At 46.1% G+C, this 17377-nt stretch overlaps 1 protein-coding gene across 1 annotated transcript; it reads right to left on the reverse strand.

The window, feature by feature from the left end:
* Positions 1-6783: 6783 nt before the first annotated feature.
* On the reverse strand, positions 6784-10371 carry LOC130478132 (serine palmitoyltransferase small subunit B-like). Its single transcript, XM_056850260.1, has 2 exons — positions 10320-10371; positions 6784-7030 (listed from the first exon to the last, which is right to left on the reverse strand). The coding sequence occupies exons 1-2, from the start codon at positions 10352-10354 to the stop codon at positions 6784-6786; spliced, it is 282 nt and encodes a 93-aa protein (XP_056706238.1). The 5' UTR covers positions 10355-10371.
* Positions 10372-17377: the final 7006 nt, after the last annotated feature.

Genomic DNA, 17377 nt, shown 5'->3' on the forward strand with positions numbered 1-17377 from the left:
ATGAAAAGTGTAAATTGGTGGGCATATGTACAAGATACCCATGATTCATCAAAACATAGGGGGTTTAGAAAAATGAAGGTTCTTGGCAACAGATGTCTGTTATTTTCTTCAGGTTGTAGTGTGTAGTGAGAACAGAGGGTTTGCTAGGCAGACTGTGTTTACGGGGTGGTTTGCCAATGCCTTCCCCAGTCATCTACACTTTACCCCCAGCAAGTTGGGTACTCATTTTACCGACTTCGGAAGGAGGGAAGGCTGAGTCAACCTTCAGCCGGCTACCTGAAACCGACTTCCAGTCAGTCATTTAAACAATGTGTCACACTGTAGGTGCGAAGAGTGGATGAAGAGAAAGTGATTCTGTGCTTTACACAAGTTGGGTCAGTGTAGAAATATCTTCAGTGCATACATTTTCTCCTGCATAGTTAGTGAAATCCGAAATTACTGAAATTCACTTCAACCATGAATTCACGATATGGCCTAGGCAGGCCACAAATGAGCTGATATAGCTGCTTCAGCTTTCTTGTATGCGTGTGTGTGTTTTCATGGCAAGAGACTAACAGAGGTGGTTTGCCAGTGCCTTCCTCCACAGCAACCCTGGTCTCCCATCCAAATACTAACCAGGGCTGACCCTGCTTAGCTTCTGAGATCTGACTAGATCAGGGTAGCCTGGGCCATCCAGGTGAGGGCAGCTTTCTTGTTAGGGACGTCTAATCAAATTGGTATGACTGAAATTTTTAAAAAGTCTTTAAATGCCTAGTCATATTGTGGATGTGTGTTAAGTGCCGTCAAGTCGCTTCCGACTCATGGCGACCCTATGAATCAGTGTCCTCAAAAACGTCCTATCTTTAACAGCCTTGCTCAGGTCTAGTCACATTACATGCCTGTAATGAAGAGTGCCGCTGCACTAAGAGGCCTACTTGGTGACATTGTTAAGAATTTCACTTCTGTCTTGATGAACCGTAAAATGTTTACACTGTGGCTGCATTCCTGGCTAAGTTCACAACGGAGAATGTTTACTCCTCCTTTTACACATTGCTGGAAATAAGAAACTTGGCTTGGAGCTGACCTGATCTACAGGCAGGAGAACAACCCAAAGTTGTATCTGAAGAAGTGAGCTGTGGCTCACGAAAGCTCATATCCTGCCAGAAAATTTATTAGTCTTTTAGGTGCTACTGGACTCTTGCTCTTTTCTACTAACCCAAAGTAGTCATTTTTGCTCGCTGTCACAGCAAACTCTGATTAGTTGAGAACCAAGAAGCCTTCAGTTTCTTATCCCGTGAATGAAAACGGAGACCTTCCCATTTCATTTGTGCAACTACCAAATCCAGATTTGCTTGTGACATTTGAATGCACAGCCCGTGAATAAATACAGCCTCAAGGAGAAACAAACTAAAACATGTCTTCAGCAAAAGCCATGTTGGACTTATGTGGCTCCTATTGCCGTTTCCCTGATCTGTTCTGTCCCCACCCCCACTCCATGAAAGCCCTTCCTGTCTTTTCCAGTAGTTTATTACTTTCATAGGAACAACTTTGGCAATGCATCAGTGTTTAAATATTCTAATAAGTTAGGCAATGACATTTCATAACAGTGCATACCTGCAATGCAGTGTTGCTAATTTATCAGGCTGTCAGGAGGTAATAAAAGATGACTTAGCCGTGTAAGTGTAGGTAGGATGGAAGAACGTAGAACTACCTGCATCTCAAGTTCCCTACCTTTCCAGCCCCAGCTCAGCCAATTGTTACTATAACATCTGATACGACCATAATTTATCTTAGGTAATCCTCCCCCTCCCATGTTATTGTAATGGTGTGCTATGGAGCTATCGGGTAGCAGCCACATGATGACATGTGAATTGGGCCACTATTTTATTCATTCTCTTGCAAAAACTTTGCTCAGTTCATTGTTGGTAGGGTCCTTTGACATCATTCTTTCTATCCCTTCTCCTACCGTGTTCCCACACTTTTTCTTTATTCAGTCGTTTTCTCAGCCCTGTCCTCTTAAGCCTGGATCTCTGTATATATGATATAACTTTGAGCGTGGAGATGATCCCGTGGGTCTTTGATAGATTGCTGGCTCCATGGAGAAGGCCTGAACTAGGTATCCCTGATCTTGTTGCTGTTTTTGGAATTTTGACAAAATGAAATGGGTGCCACCATAAAGAAGACGACTTGGTTTTTCTATGCCAACTTTCTCTACCACTTAAGGAAGAATCAAACCAGCTTACAAACACCATCCCCTCCCCACAACAGACACCCTGTGAGGTAGGTGGGGCTGAGTGAGTGTGACTAGCCCAAGGTCACCCAGCTGGCTTCATGTGTAGGAGTGGGGAAACAAATCCAGTTCACCAGATTAGTCTCTGCTGCTCAAGCGGAGGAGTGGGGAATCCAAGCCGGTTCTCCAGATCAGACTCCACCGCTCCAAACCACCACTCTTAACCACTACACCAGTGGTTCCCAAACTTTTCGGGCCACCGCCCCCTTGGTTTTACAAACTCAACCCCAGCACCCCCTATCCTATCCAACAACACAGATCAAAGGGCCCACCTCTAGTGCCCCCCTGCTGCCCCTCGCCTCTTAGTCCCCACCTAGGTAATCCCACCGCCCCCCAGGGGGTGGTACTGCCCACTTTGGGAACCACTGCACTACACCATACTGGTTCTCTTTGGCTGCTTTGGTGGTGGTGGGAGGGGAGAAATCCCAAAACATTAGAAGGTTCCAAGCCAAGAGTCCTCTTATGGAGGCAGCTGCTTCCAAAGTGGCCCTTCCTTCAAATGAGAAGGTGATGATGCCTCCTAGTTCTTCTGAAACAGCTCCTGTTCTTAAGAAGGGAGAGGACAGCTGGGATTATTTGCTTCAGGGGAAACCAAAGTTCCCTGTTTTGTTTTTCTGTTCTGTCCAAGATTGTCAAGTGAGAAATAGGCATCAGGAAACAGACTGACAGTTAGTGAACTTCTGAATCCCAGTCCCAGGAAGCAACAGCAGGGGAAGACCTCTGCCTCCATGCCCTGTTGTTGGCCTTCCAGAGTAAATAGTTGGCCATTGTGTGAGACAGGATGCTAGACCAGATGGAAGGCTGGTCTGATCCAGCAGGGCTCTTCTTATGTTCTGACGGCGCCTCAGTCGCCACATTTGGGAACTGCTGACTGGTACAGTTAACCCTGCTCAGGCGTTTGCGTGATATTTGTTTTCCTCCTGACAAGGATTTTTTCACCTTTAATAGCTGCATGACAAGCACAAATTTAGCAGGTGCTGCTTTGTCTAACACAGATACAGTAATGGAAAAGACTAGCTGCTGAATTTCTACCTGTCAGGCATCTGCCAAGGGAATAGTTGCCTTGCCAGGGTGTCTGTTGTCGGGAGGGGAAGGGAAGGTGATTGTAAGCCGGTTTGATTCTTCCTTAAGTGGTGGAGAAAGTCGGCATATAAAACCAACTCTTCTTCTATCTACAGTATGTTTTTTAAAAGCTGTTAGGTAGATGTAAAAAATGTATAGGGTATTTAAGCAGTCTAAAAGCTTATTTACTCATGAAACCTGAGGAAGAGATGGTTTTGATTCCTCCCTCACTTCATTTCCTGGATGAGTGCCCATTGTGGGGAAACGAAGGTGATTGTAAGCCAGTTTGACTCTTAAGTGATAGAGAAAGCCGGCATATAAAAAACCAACTCTTCTCTCTCTCATGCTGGCAGGAAGGACAGTTAGTTCACACTAGTCCCCCAAATAAAGCAATATACTGGAGGGCAAGGGGATAAGAAAATAGATAACTACTTTAACAGAGCGTTTCCTCAGTGGAACAGGCTTCCTTGGGAGGTGGTAAGTGCTCCTTCCCTGGAGGTTTTTAAGCAGAGGCTAGATGGCCACCTGTCAGCAATGCTGATTCTATGACTTTAGGCAGTTCATGAGAGGAAGGGCATCTTCTGGGCATAGAGTAGGGGTTGCTGGGGGTGGGGGTGATATAAGTAGTTGTGAAATTCCTGCATTGTGCAGGGGGTTGGACTAGATGACCCTGGTGGCCCCTTCCAACTATGATTCTATGCCTTGAGGCACTTCTTAAAGAACAGGATGTACTGAACCAAAAAATATATATCTGGAAGCAATGAATTCCAAATATACCATGCCAATAAAGAAAATGAACATAGGTATGAGCCAACAGATGTAATTTTAGGATTCACTAGGGATTAGTTCCACAGGAATGCAGTTTTGTGTTTTTCCCCCCAGCCCAATGTGAACCTGAAAACCAAGGCCAAGGGTATGGGTGCAAGGAGCCTCATTTGAAAGCCAGTATAACATGTATAATTTACCCCTTAAGGGGTACGGAAGCTGTAGATCAGGGGTGTCAAACATAAGGCCCGAAGGCAGGATCCGGTCCCTTGAGAGCTCTTACACGGCCCAAGAGTCACCTGAGACAGCCACCACCCCCATCTTGATCTGCCCAATCAAGTAACAATTGAGTTTGACACCCCTGCTGTAGATTAATTTTCAGTTGTTTGGAGCCAAAGGCGCTCTTTGCCACTTGAATGGCGCTCCTGGGTAGCCTAACGGCACTTCTGATGGCCAGAGATCGCAAGTTTCGTTAGTCTTCCTCCCTGCTACTGCAGACCAGCAAACATCACAGCCTAGCCTTCTTCCCGATGAGCAGACGGTTAAGCATTCGCACAAGCAATCCCCCATCTTTAGTCATAAGTGGTCCAGCCCCGACTATGCCACACCTTGCAATTATTCTCATCGAGTACATCTATACTTAGAATTTAAACAGCGCTTCCTCGACATATGCCAAGCACTTCACGTACATCCTGTTAGTACCCTATAATACCAATGTGTCTCGCTAGGCAAGCCAGTATTAATCCTTGCGTCACCAGATATGTAATGGCTTGCTCCAGGCCCTTGAAGTGAATTCTCAGCTAATATGAGACTAGCGCTCTCAACAGAAGAGTCAGCACCCTGACTTAATGAGAACAATGTATAGGCAAGATATTCCCACTCCCACCCATGGCGACTCCCCAACTCCACCTGTGTTCCTGCCCAAATGGATTATGGCGCAACTGCACTCTCAGCAGCATGGGGCTATTCTGAAAGCATATCCCAAATCCGCTCAAGCTGCAAGTCGCGAACTTATGCAGGCACGGTGAGCATTACACTTGGCAAACTCAAGGACTTAAGTGATAAGCAATTCACATACTCAACCAGCCCACTGCTGATTCAAGGACCATGTCATAAGTCATTTGCTCAGTCTTGTAGGCTAAAGAAAAGGAAGGCTAGCTCACACAAACAAACAAATCCTGCTGAGGAGAGGGGAGGGGCTGTGTCTCAGTGGTAGAGCATCTGCTTGGCATGCAGAAGGTCCCAGGTTCAATCCCTGGCATCTCCAGTTAAAGGGACTAGGCAGGTAGGTGATGTGAAAGACCTCTGCCTGAGACCCTGGAGCGCCGCTGCCAGTCTGAGTAGACAATACTGACTTCGATGCACCAAGGGTCTGATTCAGTATAAGGCAGCTTCATGTGTTCTTATGACTGTTATAGCTAGAAAAGAAGAGAGTGGGTGGCTATTTGAATAAGAAGTCAAGAAGTGGGCAGGAGACAGACACAGCAAGAAACAACAAGAAGTGGGCAGGAGACAGACAGCAAGAAACAACAGAAGTCGAGAACAACAGGCTTATAATTTCCTGGATTCCTTCTGCCCCCATATCTCCCTTTTAAAAAATGTGTTTTAAAATCATGCTTTAGAGCATTACTCGATTTAGGTGTTACATCAGCTTTCAGCTGCTTCTCTTCTTGCAAGTGCACAATCTTCCAAGGCACAATCATGTATCCTAACTAGAAATGTTGGCTCTTTGCCATGATTCCAATTTATATTTGTGAGCCTGAGGCTCATTGAAGTCACTTGTTAACAAAGTTTTCTTCTTCAGCGGCCTTCCCAATTTCTTTTTTACAGCTCAAGATCATCACAGGCGCAATACAAACATGGTGCATTATTTCAACAGGACAGATTTAAAGACTGCTTAATTCTCCCATCAAAAATAAGATTTAATAGGTCCATCAGAGTCAGTATTGTCTACATCTGGTTGGGCAGGCAATAAAACTCTATGACTGACCACTGAGGAAGGCCTTCTCAGGCCGAAACGCATTTGGTCCTTTTTGGGTCCTACTTTGGTCAATGTAAGATTGTACATCGCAGGTGTTTATGTTTGTATATATTGAATGTGAAAGTCTTGCCTATGCTAGAGGCCTTATGTTTTTAACTTGATTGTGCACCTTATTAAAATGTATACCTTTCCACATGCCCATGCTTTCCTGTCACAGCTGCGATAACATGAATTGCAAATCACTGATGTAGGGCAGAACGATGGTCTAGTTCACCTTTCAATCCTTTTATTTATTATTTATGTTATTAAATTTCTACCCCGTCCTCCCCAGTCAGAGCGGCTCCAGGCTCAGCAGCTGGAGCCCACATCCAGCCCACAAAATAGGCCCATCTTTATTTTCTTTAGTCAATGTATTGATCATTCACCTTGTCGTCTTTCTTTTGCTTTCGCATTCGTTTATTTTTTTAAAGTGTTAAGCAGACAAAATAAAATGGTGGAAGACTAGTGGCTTCCTTCCTTCCCCCCTGACTCATAGTTCAAAAATCTATTGTCAAACTTAGCAAATTTCAAAGGACAATGCAAGGGGCTTCAAAGAGAGGGAGACAGGTTTGGACTCTTAAATAACATTATTTACACAAACATAGCTAAATTACATAAAGAAAGCCCCAGGACCATCATGGCAAACACAGATAACTGTTGTCTCAAGCTACTTGATCCATAACTGCAGGAAGAACCTAAATGCCAGACGTAAATGGGCTGGAATGAATACATAGGCTGTGAAGACCAACATGGTAAAAGTAGTGGCAAAAATGGTGTGAACCACTATTTGTTCCCAGGGCTCCATGTCAATGCAACAGGTGATCAGTAGGTACTGAAAATAAAACCAGTAGCAAGAATCCTTTATACGCTTCGCTGTTCTCATTGTCATTAATCGTTGCTTCTGGAAGTTTGTCCTACAAGATCAACAAAGTGTGAAAGGAATTTTAAATTGAACTGAGGAAAGGGTAAGGTAGAACATTGTTTCGTTAAAAAATAATAAACATTACTTGTATTAAATTTGCAATGAGCACAATTCATCAGGAACACCCTCTGCACAAGCTAGACTGAAATAAAATGCGCGAAAGCAAAGATTTACTTAGTTTAGAGCAAGCGTCCAACTGATCATCTGACATAGCAGAGATTCTCTGGTTCTTGGTATTTCCTGTTAACAGGGTCCAATTAATTGTCATATTACAGTTCTACAATCTTCCTAACTTGTCATTCCCATCAGCTAGGCAGGTACTTTTGGATTCTCTAATAAAGACACATGCCAATTCTAGGATGGTGATCTAGGGCCAGTTCAAAAGCACACAAGTACTTTTGCTTTTGAACTGTCATGATCAGCCAGTTGCCTTTCCACCATCTGGCCCTGTAAGGACAAAATCGACACTGAACTCTTGAAGAGAAAGAGAAAACAGATGAGAATTTATGTGGCAAGTCAGTTTAAGGTATACCAAGTCAGCATACCTTGGACCCGAAAGTTAATATGGCACCAATGTTTCCTTGGTGAGACAAGAATACTCATGGGTTGTAGCCAATTGGTTTTTTCCCCTCACTCAATTCCTCTCCTTACTACAGCCCCCGTCCCATATGGCTTTTGTCTATGCAGGTCCCATCAACTGCAACACAGACATTTCCAAGGGACTTTCCTCTTTCACCAGCAGAAAAGCTGGTTGGACTCAACCCTGCGTCTTTAATGAAGAGTGAAATTGTAATGAAAACCAGTAAGTGAAGCGCACGGTCAGCGGTAGAGCACAAATTTTTGCATGCAAAAATGCCAGTTCAGTCCCTGGAAATGCTCAGGTGGCAGGGCTCAGAAAGATCCCTGCCCAGATCCTAGAAGAGCTTTTGCCTATCAGAACAATCAGTGCCAGATAAGACGGGCTAGTAGTTTGAATATAACAGCTTGGTATGCATACAAAGTTAGAGGCTAGATGGCAATCTGTCAGCAATGCTGATTCTATGACCTTAGGCAGATCATGAGAGGGAGGGCATCTTGGCCATCTTCTGGGCATGGAGTAGGGGGTTACTGGGGGCGTGGGGGAGAGGTAGTTCAGAATTTCCTGCATTGTGCAGGGGGTTGGACTAGATGACCCTGGTGGTCTCTTCCAACTCTGATTCTATGAAAGTTGATGTGTTCATGCCCTAGGCCATTAAAGACTATGAAGTCTAGTTTATTTGTAACTCTATTGCACCCAAGATGGCCAGAGATGTGATGAGGTGTTAAAAGCTCAGTAATTACTTATGGAAGCCTATAGGAGATGTCTAAAAGTAATCTGCTTCTTGGACATATTAGTATTTTGTATTATGTGTGCTTTGCCGTCAAGTCACAACTGATGTATGGCAACCCCGCAGGGTTTCAAAGCAAGAGATGTTCAGAGGTGGTTTGCCATTGACTGCCTCCATGTCATGCCCCCGGTATTCCTTGGAGGTCTTCCATCCAAATACTTGCCGAGTCAAGGCTGAGAGTATATGACTGGCCCAAGGTCACCCAGCAAGTTTCCGTGGCAGAGCAAGGATTCGAACCTGAGCTTCCCAAATCCTAGTCTGACACCTTAACCACTATACCATGTTGGCTCTCGGATTTTGTATTGCCTCATCATAAATTAAGCTAGCTACATTAAAGAACTGAGAGTTTTATCCAAGAGCCCATGGCAACATTTCAGCCATCATGTGGCACCAAGGCAGACAGGGTCAGCACAGTTGGCAGAATCCACATGAGGAAATCTATGAAAGCTATTATATTCCCACTTAAGAGCCAGCGTGGTGTAGTGGTTAAGAGCCATGGTTTGGAGCGGTAAGCTCTGATCTGGAGAACTGGGTTTGATTCCCCACATGAGCGGCAGATAATAATCTGATGAACTGGTTTTGTTTCCCCGCTCCTACACACGAAGCCAGCTGGGTGACCTTGAGCTAGTCCCAGCTCTGATAGAGCTCTCTCAGCCCCACCTACCTCACAGGGTGTCTGTTGTGGGGAGGGGAAGGGAAGGTGATTGCAAGCTGGTTTGAGTCTCCCTTAAGTGGTAGAGAAAGTTAGCATATAAAAACCAGCTTCTCTTCTTAAATTGGACTGCCATTTCTGGATTCCTGTTGGAGCCAGCCACTTAGAGATTGTCCCAGGCTGAGCAAAAAAAGTCTTGCACCATAGAGATAATGGGAATAGAATGACTCCCCGTTGTCTATCATGGTTGTGTCATCCCATTGTCACCTTTCGATTTGATACTAGACATTCAGGGCTGAACGTCAGTCTAATCAGCTCCTGTCTCTATGAAAAAACATCATTCAAAACATTACCATCCCCATCACTTCCTGAATTTCTAGTTGTGTGCTAACGCACCATAGCAGAAGTGTAGATGCTGTGTGAATGGGCTTACTGAAAAGCACCTTCTGTGCAGTATGCCCTTTTTTAGGGTTGCCAGGTCCCTCTTTGCCACTGGTGGGAAGTTTTGGGGGTGGAGCCTGAGGAGGGCGGGGTTTGGGAAGGGGAGGGACTTAAACACCATAGAGTCCAATTGCCAAAGCGCCCATTTTTCTCCAGATGAACTGATCTCTATCAGGTGGAGATCAGTCGTAATAGTGGGAGATCTCCAGCTAGTACCTGGAGGTTCACCAAGATAAAAAGGGTGGAACTATAGTTGCCAACTTGTAATAGCTACAAAACCAAAAACGTAACTCAAGCTATGTTTAACTACTCATAGAATTATATTCCAAAATTGGAATATAGTTCTATGAGTAGTTAAACAGTACCTGGAGGCTGGCAACCCTACCCTTTTTAGACCCATCCATAGCAAGCCTCAGGAACAGATGTGTGGTAAAGTATATGGTAGAATCTATGGTAAGATGAGTACTGGTATATCATCCTTGAGTTAGAACCTGTGGATCCAGTCCACTAGTAGGGGCACTGTCCTGTGGAGCAAAGAGCCTTCCCACATGAGGCTTCTTGCATCAGAGGGAAGGCTATTGGTGCCAAAGGAAAGCATTCCTGCTAGCAGAACAGATCTATGGGATCCACCACTTAATGCTTCCTGCTTCATTTAAGCAAAGACACAAAAGGTTAATCAAACAGGACTTGACGTAGGACACCCAAACAGAGAAGTTGTGCATTTCTTCCTATGAACTGATTTAACTGGCAGACGTTCATAAATGTTCCATGTTCTTTGCGCAAGACTACTTCAGATTAATAACTCATTAATTCTTTATTACCTGTATCCAGATATGACTTCATGAAGGTTAGTCATTCTCACCACTCCTAGGAAACAATGGAGAAACACTTTTGTACAAGAACTATAAATGTTTCGATATAGTACAACTGTCGAGGTTCATAAGCAAGAGCGCTAAGGAGTTTTATACAAACTTGAAAGTGAGGATCTTTCTATAAATAGTCTTTTTCAACAAAGACAAGCCAGAATCAATAGTTGTTTCATACAATTTAATGGCAATTTACAGTTCCATTCGACACAGCAACAGCCCCCCCTTGCTGCACAGCTATGGTGTACTATGAATACTAGAACTGCTTGGCTGGGAAGAAGGACAGTAAAATTGTACATATGAAAAAAGGGATTTTTGTGCACCTAATAAAGAGGCAGCCCTGACCTGGATGGCCCAGGCTAGCCTGATCTCATCAGATCTCAGAAGCTAAGCAGGGTCAGCCCTGGTTAGTATTTGGATGGGAGACCACCAAGGAATACCAGGGCTGCCCTGCAGAGGAAGGCACTAGCAAACCACCTCTGTTAGTCTCTTGCCATGAAACCCCCCCAAAAAAGGGGTCGCCATAAGTCGGCTGCAACTTGATGGAACTTCACACACACAATAAAGAGGCAAACACCAGTCATTTTACAACAGAAATCTAAACAGTTATCTATGTAGCCATCTAAAGTGAAAGTCACTCCCAGCAATCAAATAAGGGTGTCGGTTTGTTTCCTTTGAAGCCACAAAATGATTACTACAGCCATATGTGAGCGAGAAAGCATGTTGCAAAATCATTCTGTGGAAATGGAGCCTTGGATACTCACCGTGAAGGCTCCTTCTCTCCCAAGGCGAAGGGCATCTTCAGCTGTGGGTGTTTTCCCGCTCTTTCCAGGAGGCAGGACCAAACTTTACTTCCTGTCTCCTTGGCGGGAGGACCGCCCTTGATCCCCAGTTACAGGCTTGCCCAGCTACTTAGAGAAGTGTAAACACATTAAACTGGGAACACCGTACAAGTGTAAAAACACTAAACCGGAAACACTGTACAAACAAGGTAAGATTAGGAAACAGGAACCATTGTGCATTAAGAACATAAGAACATAAGAAAGGCCCTGCTGGATCAGACCAAGGCCCATCAAGTCCAGCAGTCTGTTCACACAGTGGCCAACCAGGTGCCTCTAGGAAGCCACAAACAAGACGACTGCAGCAGCACCATCCTGCCTGTGTTCCACCACACCCAAAATAATAATAATAATAATAACGTAACCCCTGACTGAACCTGTAAGGTTGGCAGGTAAACTATACCATGAAAGGTAGATTGAGGTGATAACAATTAAACTGAGATGGTCGCGACTCCTGGTCCTCCTGTTGTCCGTTCTAGCCCGGGTGGGCAAGATGCCCTTCGCCTCGGGAGAGAAGGAGCCTTCACGGTGAGTATCCAAGGCTCCATTCTCCTCCGAGGCAAGGGCATCTTCAGCTGTGGGACTTCCAAGAGCTCCCTATCTGGGTGGGTTAGTTCCCTTCGTCCACGACATGTTGGAGAACCCTGCGCCAAAATGCCGCCTGTGCTGAAGACCAGGTATTAATTTTGTAGTGCCTAACGAAGGTATTAACGGAGGACCAGGTGGCAGCTCAATAGATCTCCTCGACTGGAGCCTGGCTGTTAAATGCTGCCGATGTAGCTGAGCTACGTAATGAGTGAGCAGTAATACCGCCAGGGACCGGATCCTTGGAGGCTTTATAACACTCCACTATACACTGCCTCAGGGTGTAGCTGATGGAGGCTGTCGACATTCTTAACCCCTTGTCAGGGTTGGAAACATTGATGAACACAGAGTCTGATTTTCTGAACTCTTCCGTTCTGGTGATGAAAATTCGAATAGCCAGTCTAAGATCCAACGAGTGCCAGGTTCTCTCAGTTGGGCATGATGACTTTGGACAAAACGAAGGCAAAGATATCTCTTGGGATCTGTGGAAGGTAGAATTCACCTTCGGAAGAAAGGTAGGGTCCAGTCTTAAGACCAATTTCTCCTTGTGGAATACACAAAGACCTTTGTTGATTGACAGTGCTCGTAGCTCTGAAACGCGGCGAGCTGAGGTGATCGCAGTCAAGAATAAGACCTTCATGCGAAGGAACCTTAAAGGTACCGTTCTCAGAGGCTCGAAGGGTTTTGAGGTAAGGGCCTTTAGGACTAGATTAAGTTTCCATGTGGGGAAACGGTGTACCGTAGGTGGTCTGATTTGAGTGACCCCTTTTAGGAAGGCGACGATGTCTCGATGTTGTGAGGTAGGAACACCTTCCGAGAAGGGAAAGACCGTGGATATGGCCGCCACTTGGCGTCTGAGAGTGGATGCAGACAGCTTCAAGCGTACTCCCTCCTGTAGGAACTCTAAGATTTTGTTGACTCCTGGGTTGAGGGGGTCCACTTTTTCCCTGTGAGACCATTGTACAAAGGCCTTCCATGACACGGCATAGATGCATCTAGTAGCCCGCTTGCGCGCCTCCAGGATGGTGCTCGCAACCTCCTCTGAATAGTCGCAGTCTAGGAGTCTCCTCCGTTCAAGACCCAGATGGTCAAACAGTACCACTGGGGGTCCAGATGGATTAGTGGACCCTGCTGCAGTATGTTCCCGGTGATTGGTATTCTCCATGGATCCTGAATTGACAGTCTGTGCAATGTGGTAAACCATGGTCTGCGGGGCCAGAATGGGGCTATTACCAGGACTTTGGCCTTCTCTTGTTGGATCTTGTGAAGTACTCTGGGGAGGATGGGTAGTGGCAGGAAGGCGTACAGTAACTCCTTGGGCCAGGGGTTTAGGAGAGCATCTGCACCCTCTGCCCGCGGATGGAAGTACCTTGTGAAGAAGCATGGTGCCTTGTTGTTGGTGGCTGACGCGAATAAGTCGACTGCTGGGACTCCGAATTTGCACGTGATGGTCTGGAAGGTCACTTAATCCAGGGCCCATTCGCCTTCCTCTAAGGTCTGGTGACTTAGCCAGTCTGCCTGGATGTTTAAAACTCCCCTGATGTGTTCCGCCCTCAGCGAGTTCACATTGAGCTGTGCCCACCAAAAGATCCACGAGGCCTCCAGATGAAGGGCAGATGATCTGGTACCGCCCTACTTGTTTAGGTAAGCCTTAGTCGTCATATTATCGGATCTCATTAGAACGTGATGGTGCCGGAGGTCCGTGGTAAACGACAGCAGAGCAAGCCTCACCGCACGGAGCTCCAGAAGATTTATGTGGAGCCTCTTCTGCTGTGTGGACCAGAGGCCCTGGGCTACTTTCCCATTGAAGGTGGCTCCCCAGCCTTTGAGGCTTGCGTCCATGAATAATTGCAGAGGGTCCTCGTGGATATACTGTTGACTCTTCCCAAGGTTCAGGGGACTGGTCCACCAACGTAGGCTGTATTTTACTCTGAATGTCACCTGAATTAACCTTTCCCTTTTGTGGGTAATGTCTCTCTGAAAGGGACGGAGGAGCCACTGTAGTGGTCTTGAGTGAAATCTTGCCCATGGGACTATGGCAATACAGGACACCATGAGTCCCATGAGCTTTGTCTCACCCACTCCTCTTTGACTGCCCTTAAAAATAACTCAGGAAAGGGCACGGAATTAGTCTGGGTTTGCTTCCTAGGGAAGCATTCCTTAACCCCTTGCTTGCACTTTGGAGCAGGTTCATCAGCTGCTTCCTGTTCCTCATTAAGGTCCAAGGCCAAGAGTGCCTTGGCCAGTAAACTCTGGAAATCTTCCCCATTAAACATCCTGGGCGGGAAGGAATGAGCTGCTCATCAGAGTCAAATTCGCCCTCTTCGTGCTCCTCTGGATCGGACTCCTACTCAGAAGAGAGGGGATCATCTTGTACCAGGGTAGCATGAACTGTGGCTTTCTTGGCTGCCTTGGTGGTACATTGACTGGTAGACACTCTAGGAGATATAGGTCCCTGCTGTTCCACGCTAAGGGACTGGGAGGAGGAGGAAGCTGGTGAGGTTTTATGTACCGCCCAAGAAGGGGGGGAGCCTCATTTGAAAGGCGTGAAATGCCTGCCATTGCCTTTAGAGGGACAAATTGACTAGGTCGTTGGCCTCCTCACTAGAATAAGAGCGCCCGCCCGCCATGTCTAAGGAAGGGGGGGATGCCATCTCCCGCCAGGGGCAATCCTACCGGTACTTCTCTCATGTTCGAAGTCTGCACAATGGTCGCAGGCTGAATCGGAATTGCCCTTTCGGGAGGTGCCGAGTAGGTGGGTCTGAAGGTTCCGGCTCTCGAGAAGGCGAAGGATTTGGAACGTTTTTTCTTTTTGTGCGCCGGCATCTTTTGGCGCGTCTTTTGGGGCGTCTTTTGGCGCCTTTTTCTTGTGCTGCACCGGAATGGACCAACCCACTCTGGTAGTCCTCCACCAAGAGAAGATCGTCCTCTCTCCCGGCCGTTGCGTCGACCATCTTGCCCTCTACGAACCGATGCCGGCTCGCGGCAGGGAACAGTAAGGGGGGGAGGAGGGGAAGGTCGGGAGGGACAGACACAGAGAGGAATAAACGGAACCATAAAAATACTAAGGTACAAAGATGAAAATGCCTAGATCTAATTCTAATAGTGGAGCTGTACGTAGTCACTGCTCTCCTATCAAAGGCAGGACGGAAACCGGGGATCAAGGGCGGTCTTCCTGCCAAGGAGACAGGAAGTAAAGTTTGGTCCTGCCTCCTGGAAAGAGCGGGAAAACACCCACAGCTGAAGATGCCCTTGCCTTGAAGGAGAACTATGAATGCTGAAGCACACAGGAAGCAATCCTAAGCAGCTATCAACAGTAAATCCTGTTGTATTCAATGGGGCTGACTCCTAGGAAGGTGCTTTTTTGCAGCCGCAATCACACGGATTATCTTATTCCTGTACTTATTACATTTTCATCCTGGCCTTCTTTTCCAAATAGCTCAAGGTGGCTTTAATGGTCTCCCTCTCTCATTTCTCCTGATGACAACTCTGTGAAATAAATTAGGCTGAGAGAAGATTATTCATCTACAGCAGGGGTCCCATGGCACCTTCTGACACCTTTTGTGGTGCCCGCCAAGTGTTTTTGGAAAGTAGGTGGGGCTCTGGCCCAGCAAATCTTCTGATGGGCCACTGGACGTCTGATCTGTGGCAACTGCCACCACACTGGTAGGTTTTATTCTCTCTCGCCCTCCTCTTTCCCACTGCATTTTCTAAAATTACTCCTCTTGTCCCCTGCACTTGGGCTTCTTGTGTGTGCGTGGGTTGGTGGGATTTTGTGATTGTTTCCCCTTCCTGTGACAGCCGCTTTGTGGTTGTGCCCACCATTCTGTGTCACCATTTCCAAAGGTGCCCGCAGGCTCAAAAAGGTTGGGGACCCCGATCTACAGTCCAAGTTTCAAGTAGGGTTCCCAACTCCAGGTTTAGAAATACCTGGAGATTTGAGGGTAGAGCCTGGGAGGGTGGGATTTAGGGAGGGAAGGGACCTCAGTAGGGCATAATGCCATGCAGTCCACCTTCCAAAGCAGCCATTTCTCCCAGCAGAAGGGGAATAAATGGTTTAAATAAATTAGTAATAATTAAATAAGTGATTATGTAGTCTGGTGATAAGTTGTAATTCCGGGAGATCTCCAGCCCCCACCTGGAGGACTTGGGACTTACTTTAAGGGTGACGTAACCCGCTCATCAGGACACTTTCTGGACTTGGGTGATATTACAACCCTACGGGGGAACTTTGATTTTCATTCATTCTTGATATCAATATAGCTTGCTTATAAGTTTTCTTTATTGTATAATATGTGTAACAGTCAGTAAATGTTGACGGTATTCTCATGAGCCGCGTGCTGTTGGTTATATAGTTACCCACCTGGAGGTTGGCAAGCTTAGTTTCAAGCATAGATCCAAATCTTTTTCTGGTCACTGTCGCAAATGTGAGTTAAGCATCAGTATGCTAGCATTGCAGCTTCTGCTTTTTGGCAAAGCTGAGTTGACAACCTTCATGTGCGGCCTGAGATCTCTTAGAATTACAGACTACAGAGGTCACCTGGACAACATGGCTGCTTTGGAGGGTGGACTCTATGGCATCATACTGCCCTGAGGTCCTCCCCCCACCCCCACCCCCCAAAAAAACCCTGCCACCACCAAGCTTCATTCCAAAATCTCCAAGAATTTCCCACTCTGGAGTTAGCAACCCTAGCAGCAAACTATCCACAGAACAGAATCTATGGCATATAACAGCATAGAAGGATGGCAGGGCATGGATAAACTGCAAAAGTGGAGATATAAACACTGTCTTGAAGAGAAGAAAGGACATATATAATTAGGAGAAGAAATAGAGACACATGGTGTTATGACGGGAGCCATTTACAGTGCAGTCCTGAGCAACGTTACACCCTTCTAATCCTGTTGAAGTCAAAGCAATTAGAAGGGTTGTACCTCCGCTTAGGACTGCAATGTTAGTGTTAGATCTTAGCTTCATTTCATTGTGTCCTATATTCTCAGATGAACATATTTTATAAGCTTGGCTGTTGGGCCTATATCTGCTCCCACGCTGAATCAGTGTTTCACCCCTTGCTGCCTTCTCTCTTAAATCTTTGTGCTGCTAACCGCAATCCAGCTTTAAATACATAAAACACCATTAACTCAAGAAGGATGGCACCAAAGCAGATGTGACTGGAAACATCCCTATTTCTGATTCTTTTACAGCGCTATCCACCATGAATCCTCTTTAAACATACTGCCCGTTTGACAATATAAAAACCTGCACACCCCAGATCAGGCCCTTTAACCTTCCCTGAACTCACATTACATCACTAATCAAAATAACCTTGAAATATCCTTTGCATTTTTCCCGGCAAGGAACAAGATAGATTATTTAAGCGGAAAGGGGATAATTCCGCGCGGACTAGCTTATCCCGCATTCTGTTGCAATGCCTGACATCTGAAAAAATTATACTGCTTCCCCACTGTGCCCCTGAACATGTGCAAAGTGCCCTTTTCTCACTTTAGTCAGCCCTCCGCCATGAACACACATTTCCCCCCAGTTATACATACCTGGAGGCTTCTCTGGTCAGGAAAGGTCCGACGCCTGAA

This window comes from Euleptes europaea, chromosome 5, assembly GCF_029931775.1.
Source record: "Euleptes europaea isolate rEulEur1 chromosome 5, rEulEur1.hap1, whole genome shotgun sequence".
Classification (NCBI taxonomy): domain Eukaryota; kingdom Metazoa; phylum Chordata; class Lepidosauria; order Squamata; family Sphaerodactylidae; genus Euleptes; species Euleptes europaea.

Excerpts from the sequence above, each read along its gene's own strand:
- LOC130478132 (XM_056850260.1), bottom strand. The coding sequence starts at position 10,354 with ATGACTAACCTTCATGAAGTCATATCTGGATACAG. Across the intron at positions 7,031-10,319 it reads GAAGTCATATCTGGATACAG|GACAAACTTCCAGAAGCAAC; the intron begins GTAATAAAGAAT and ends TTGATCTTGTAG.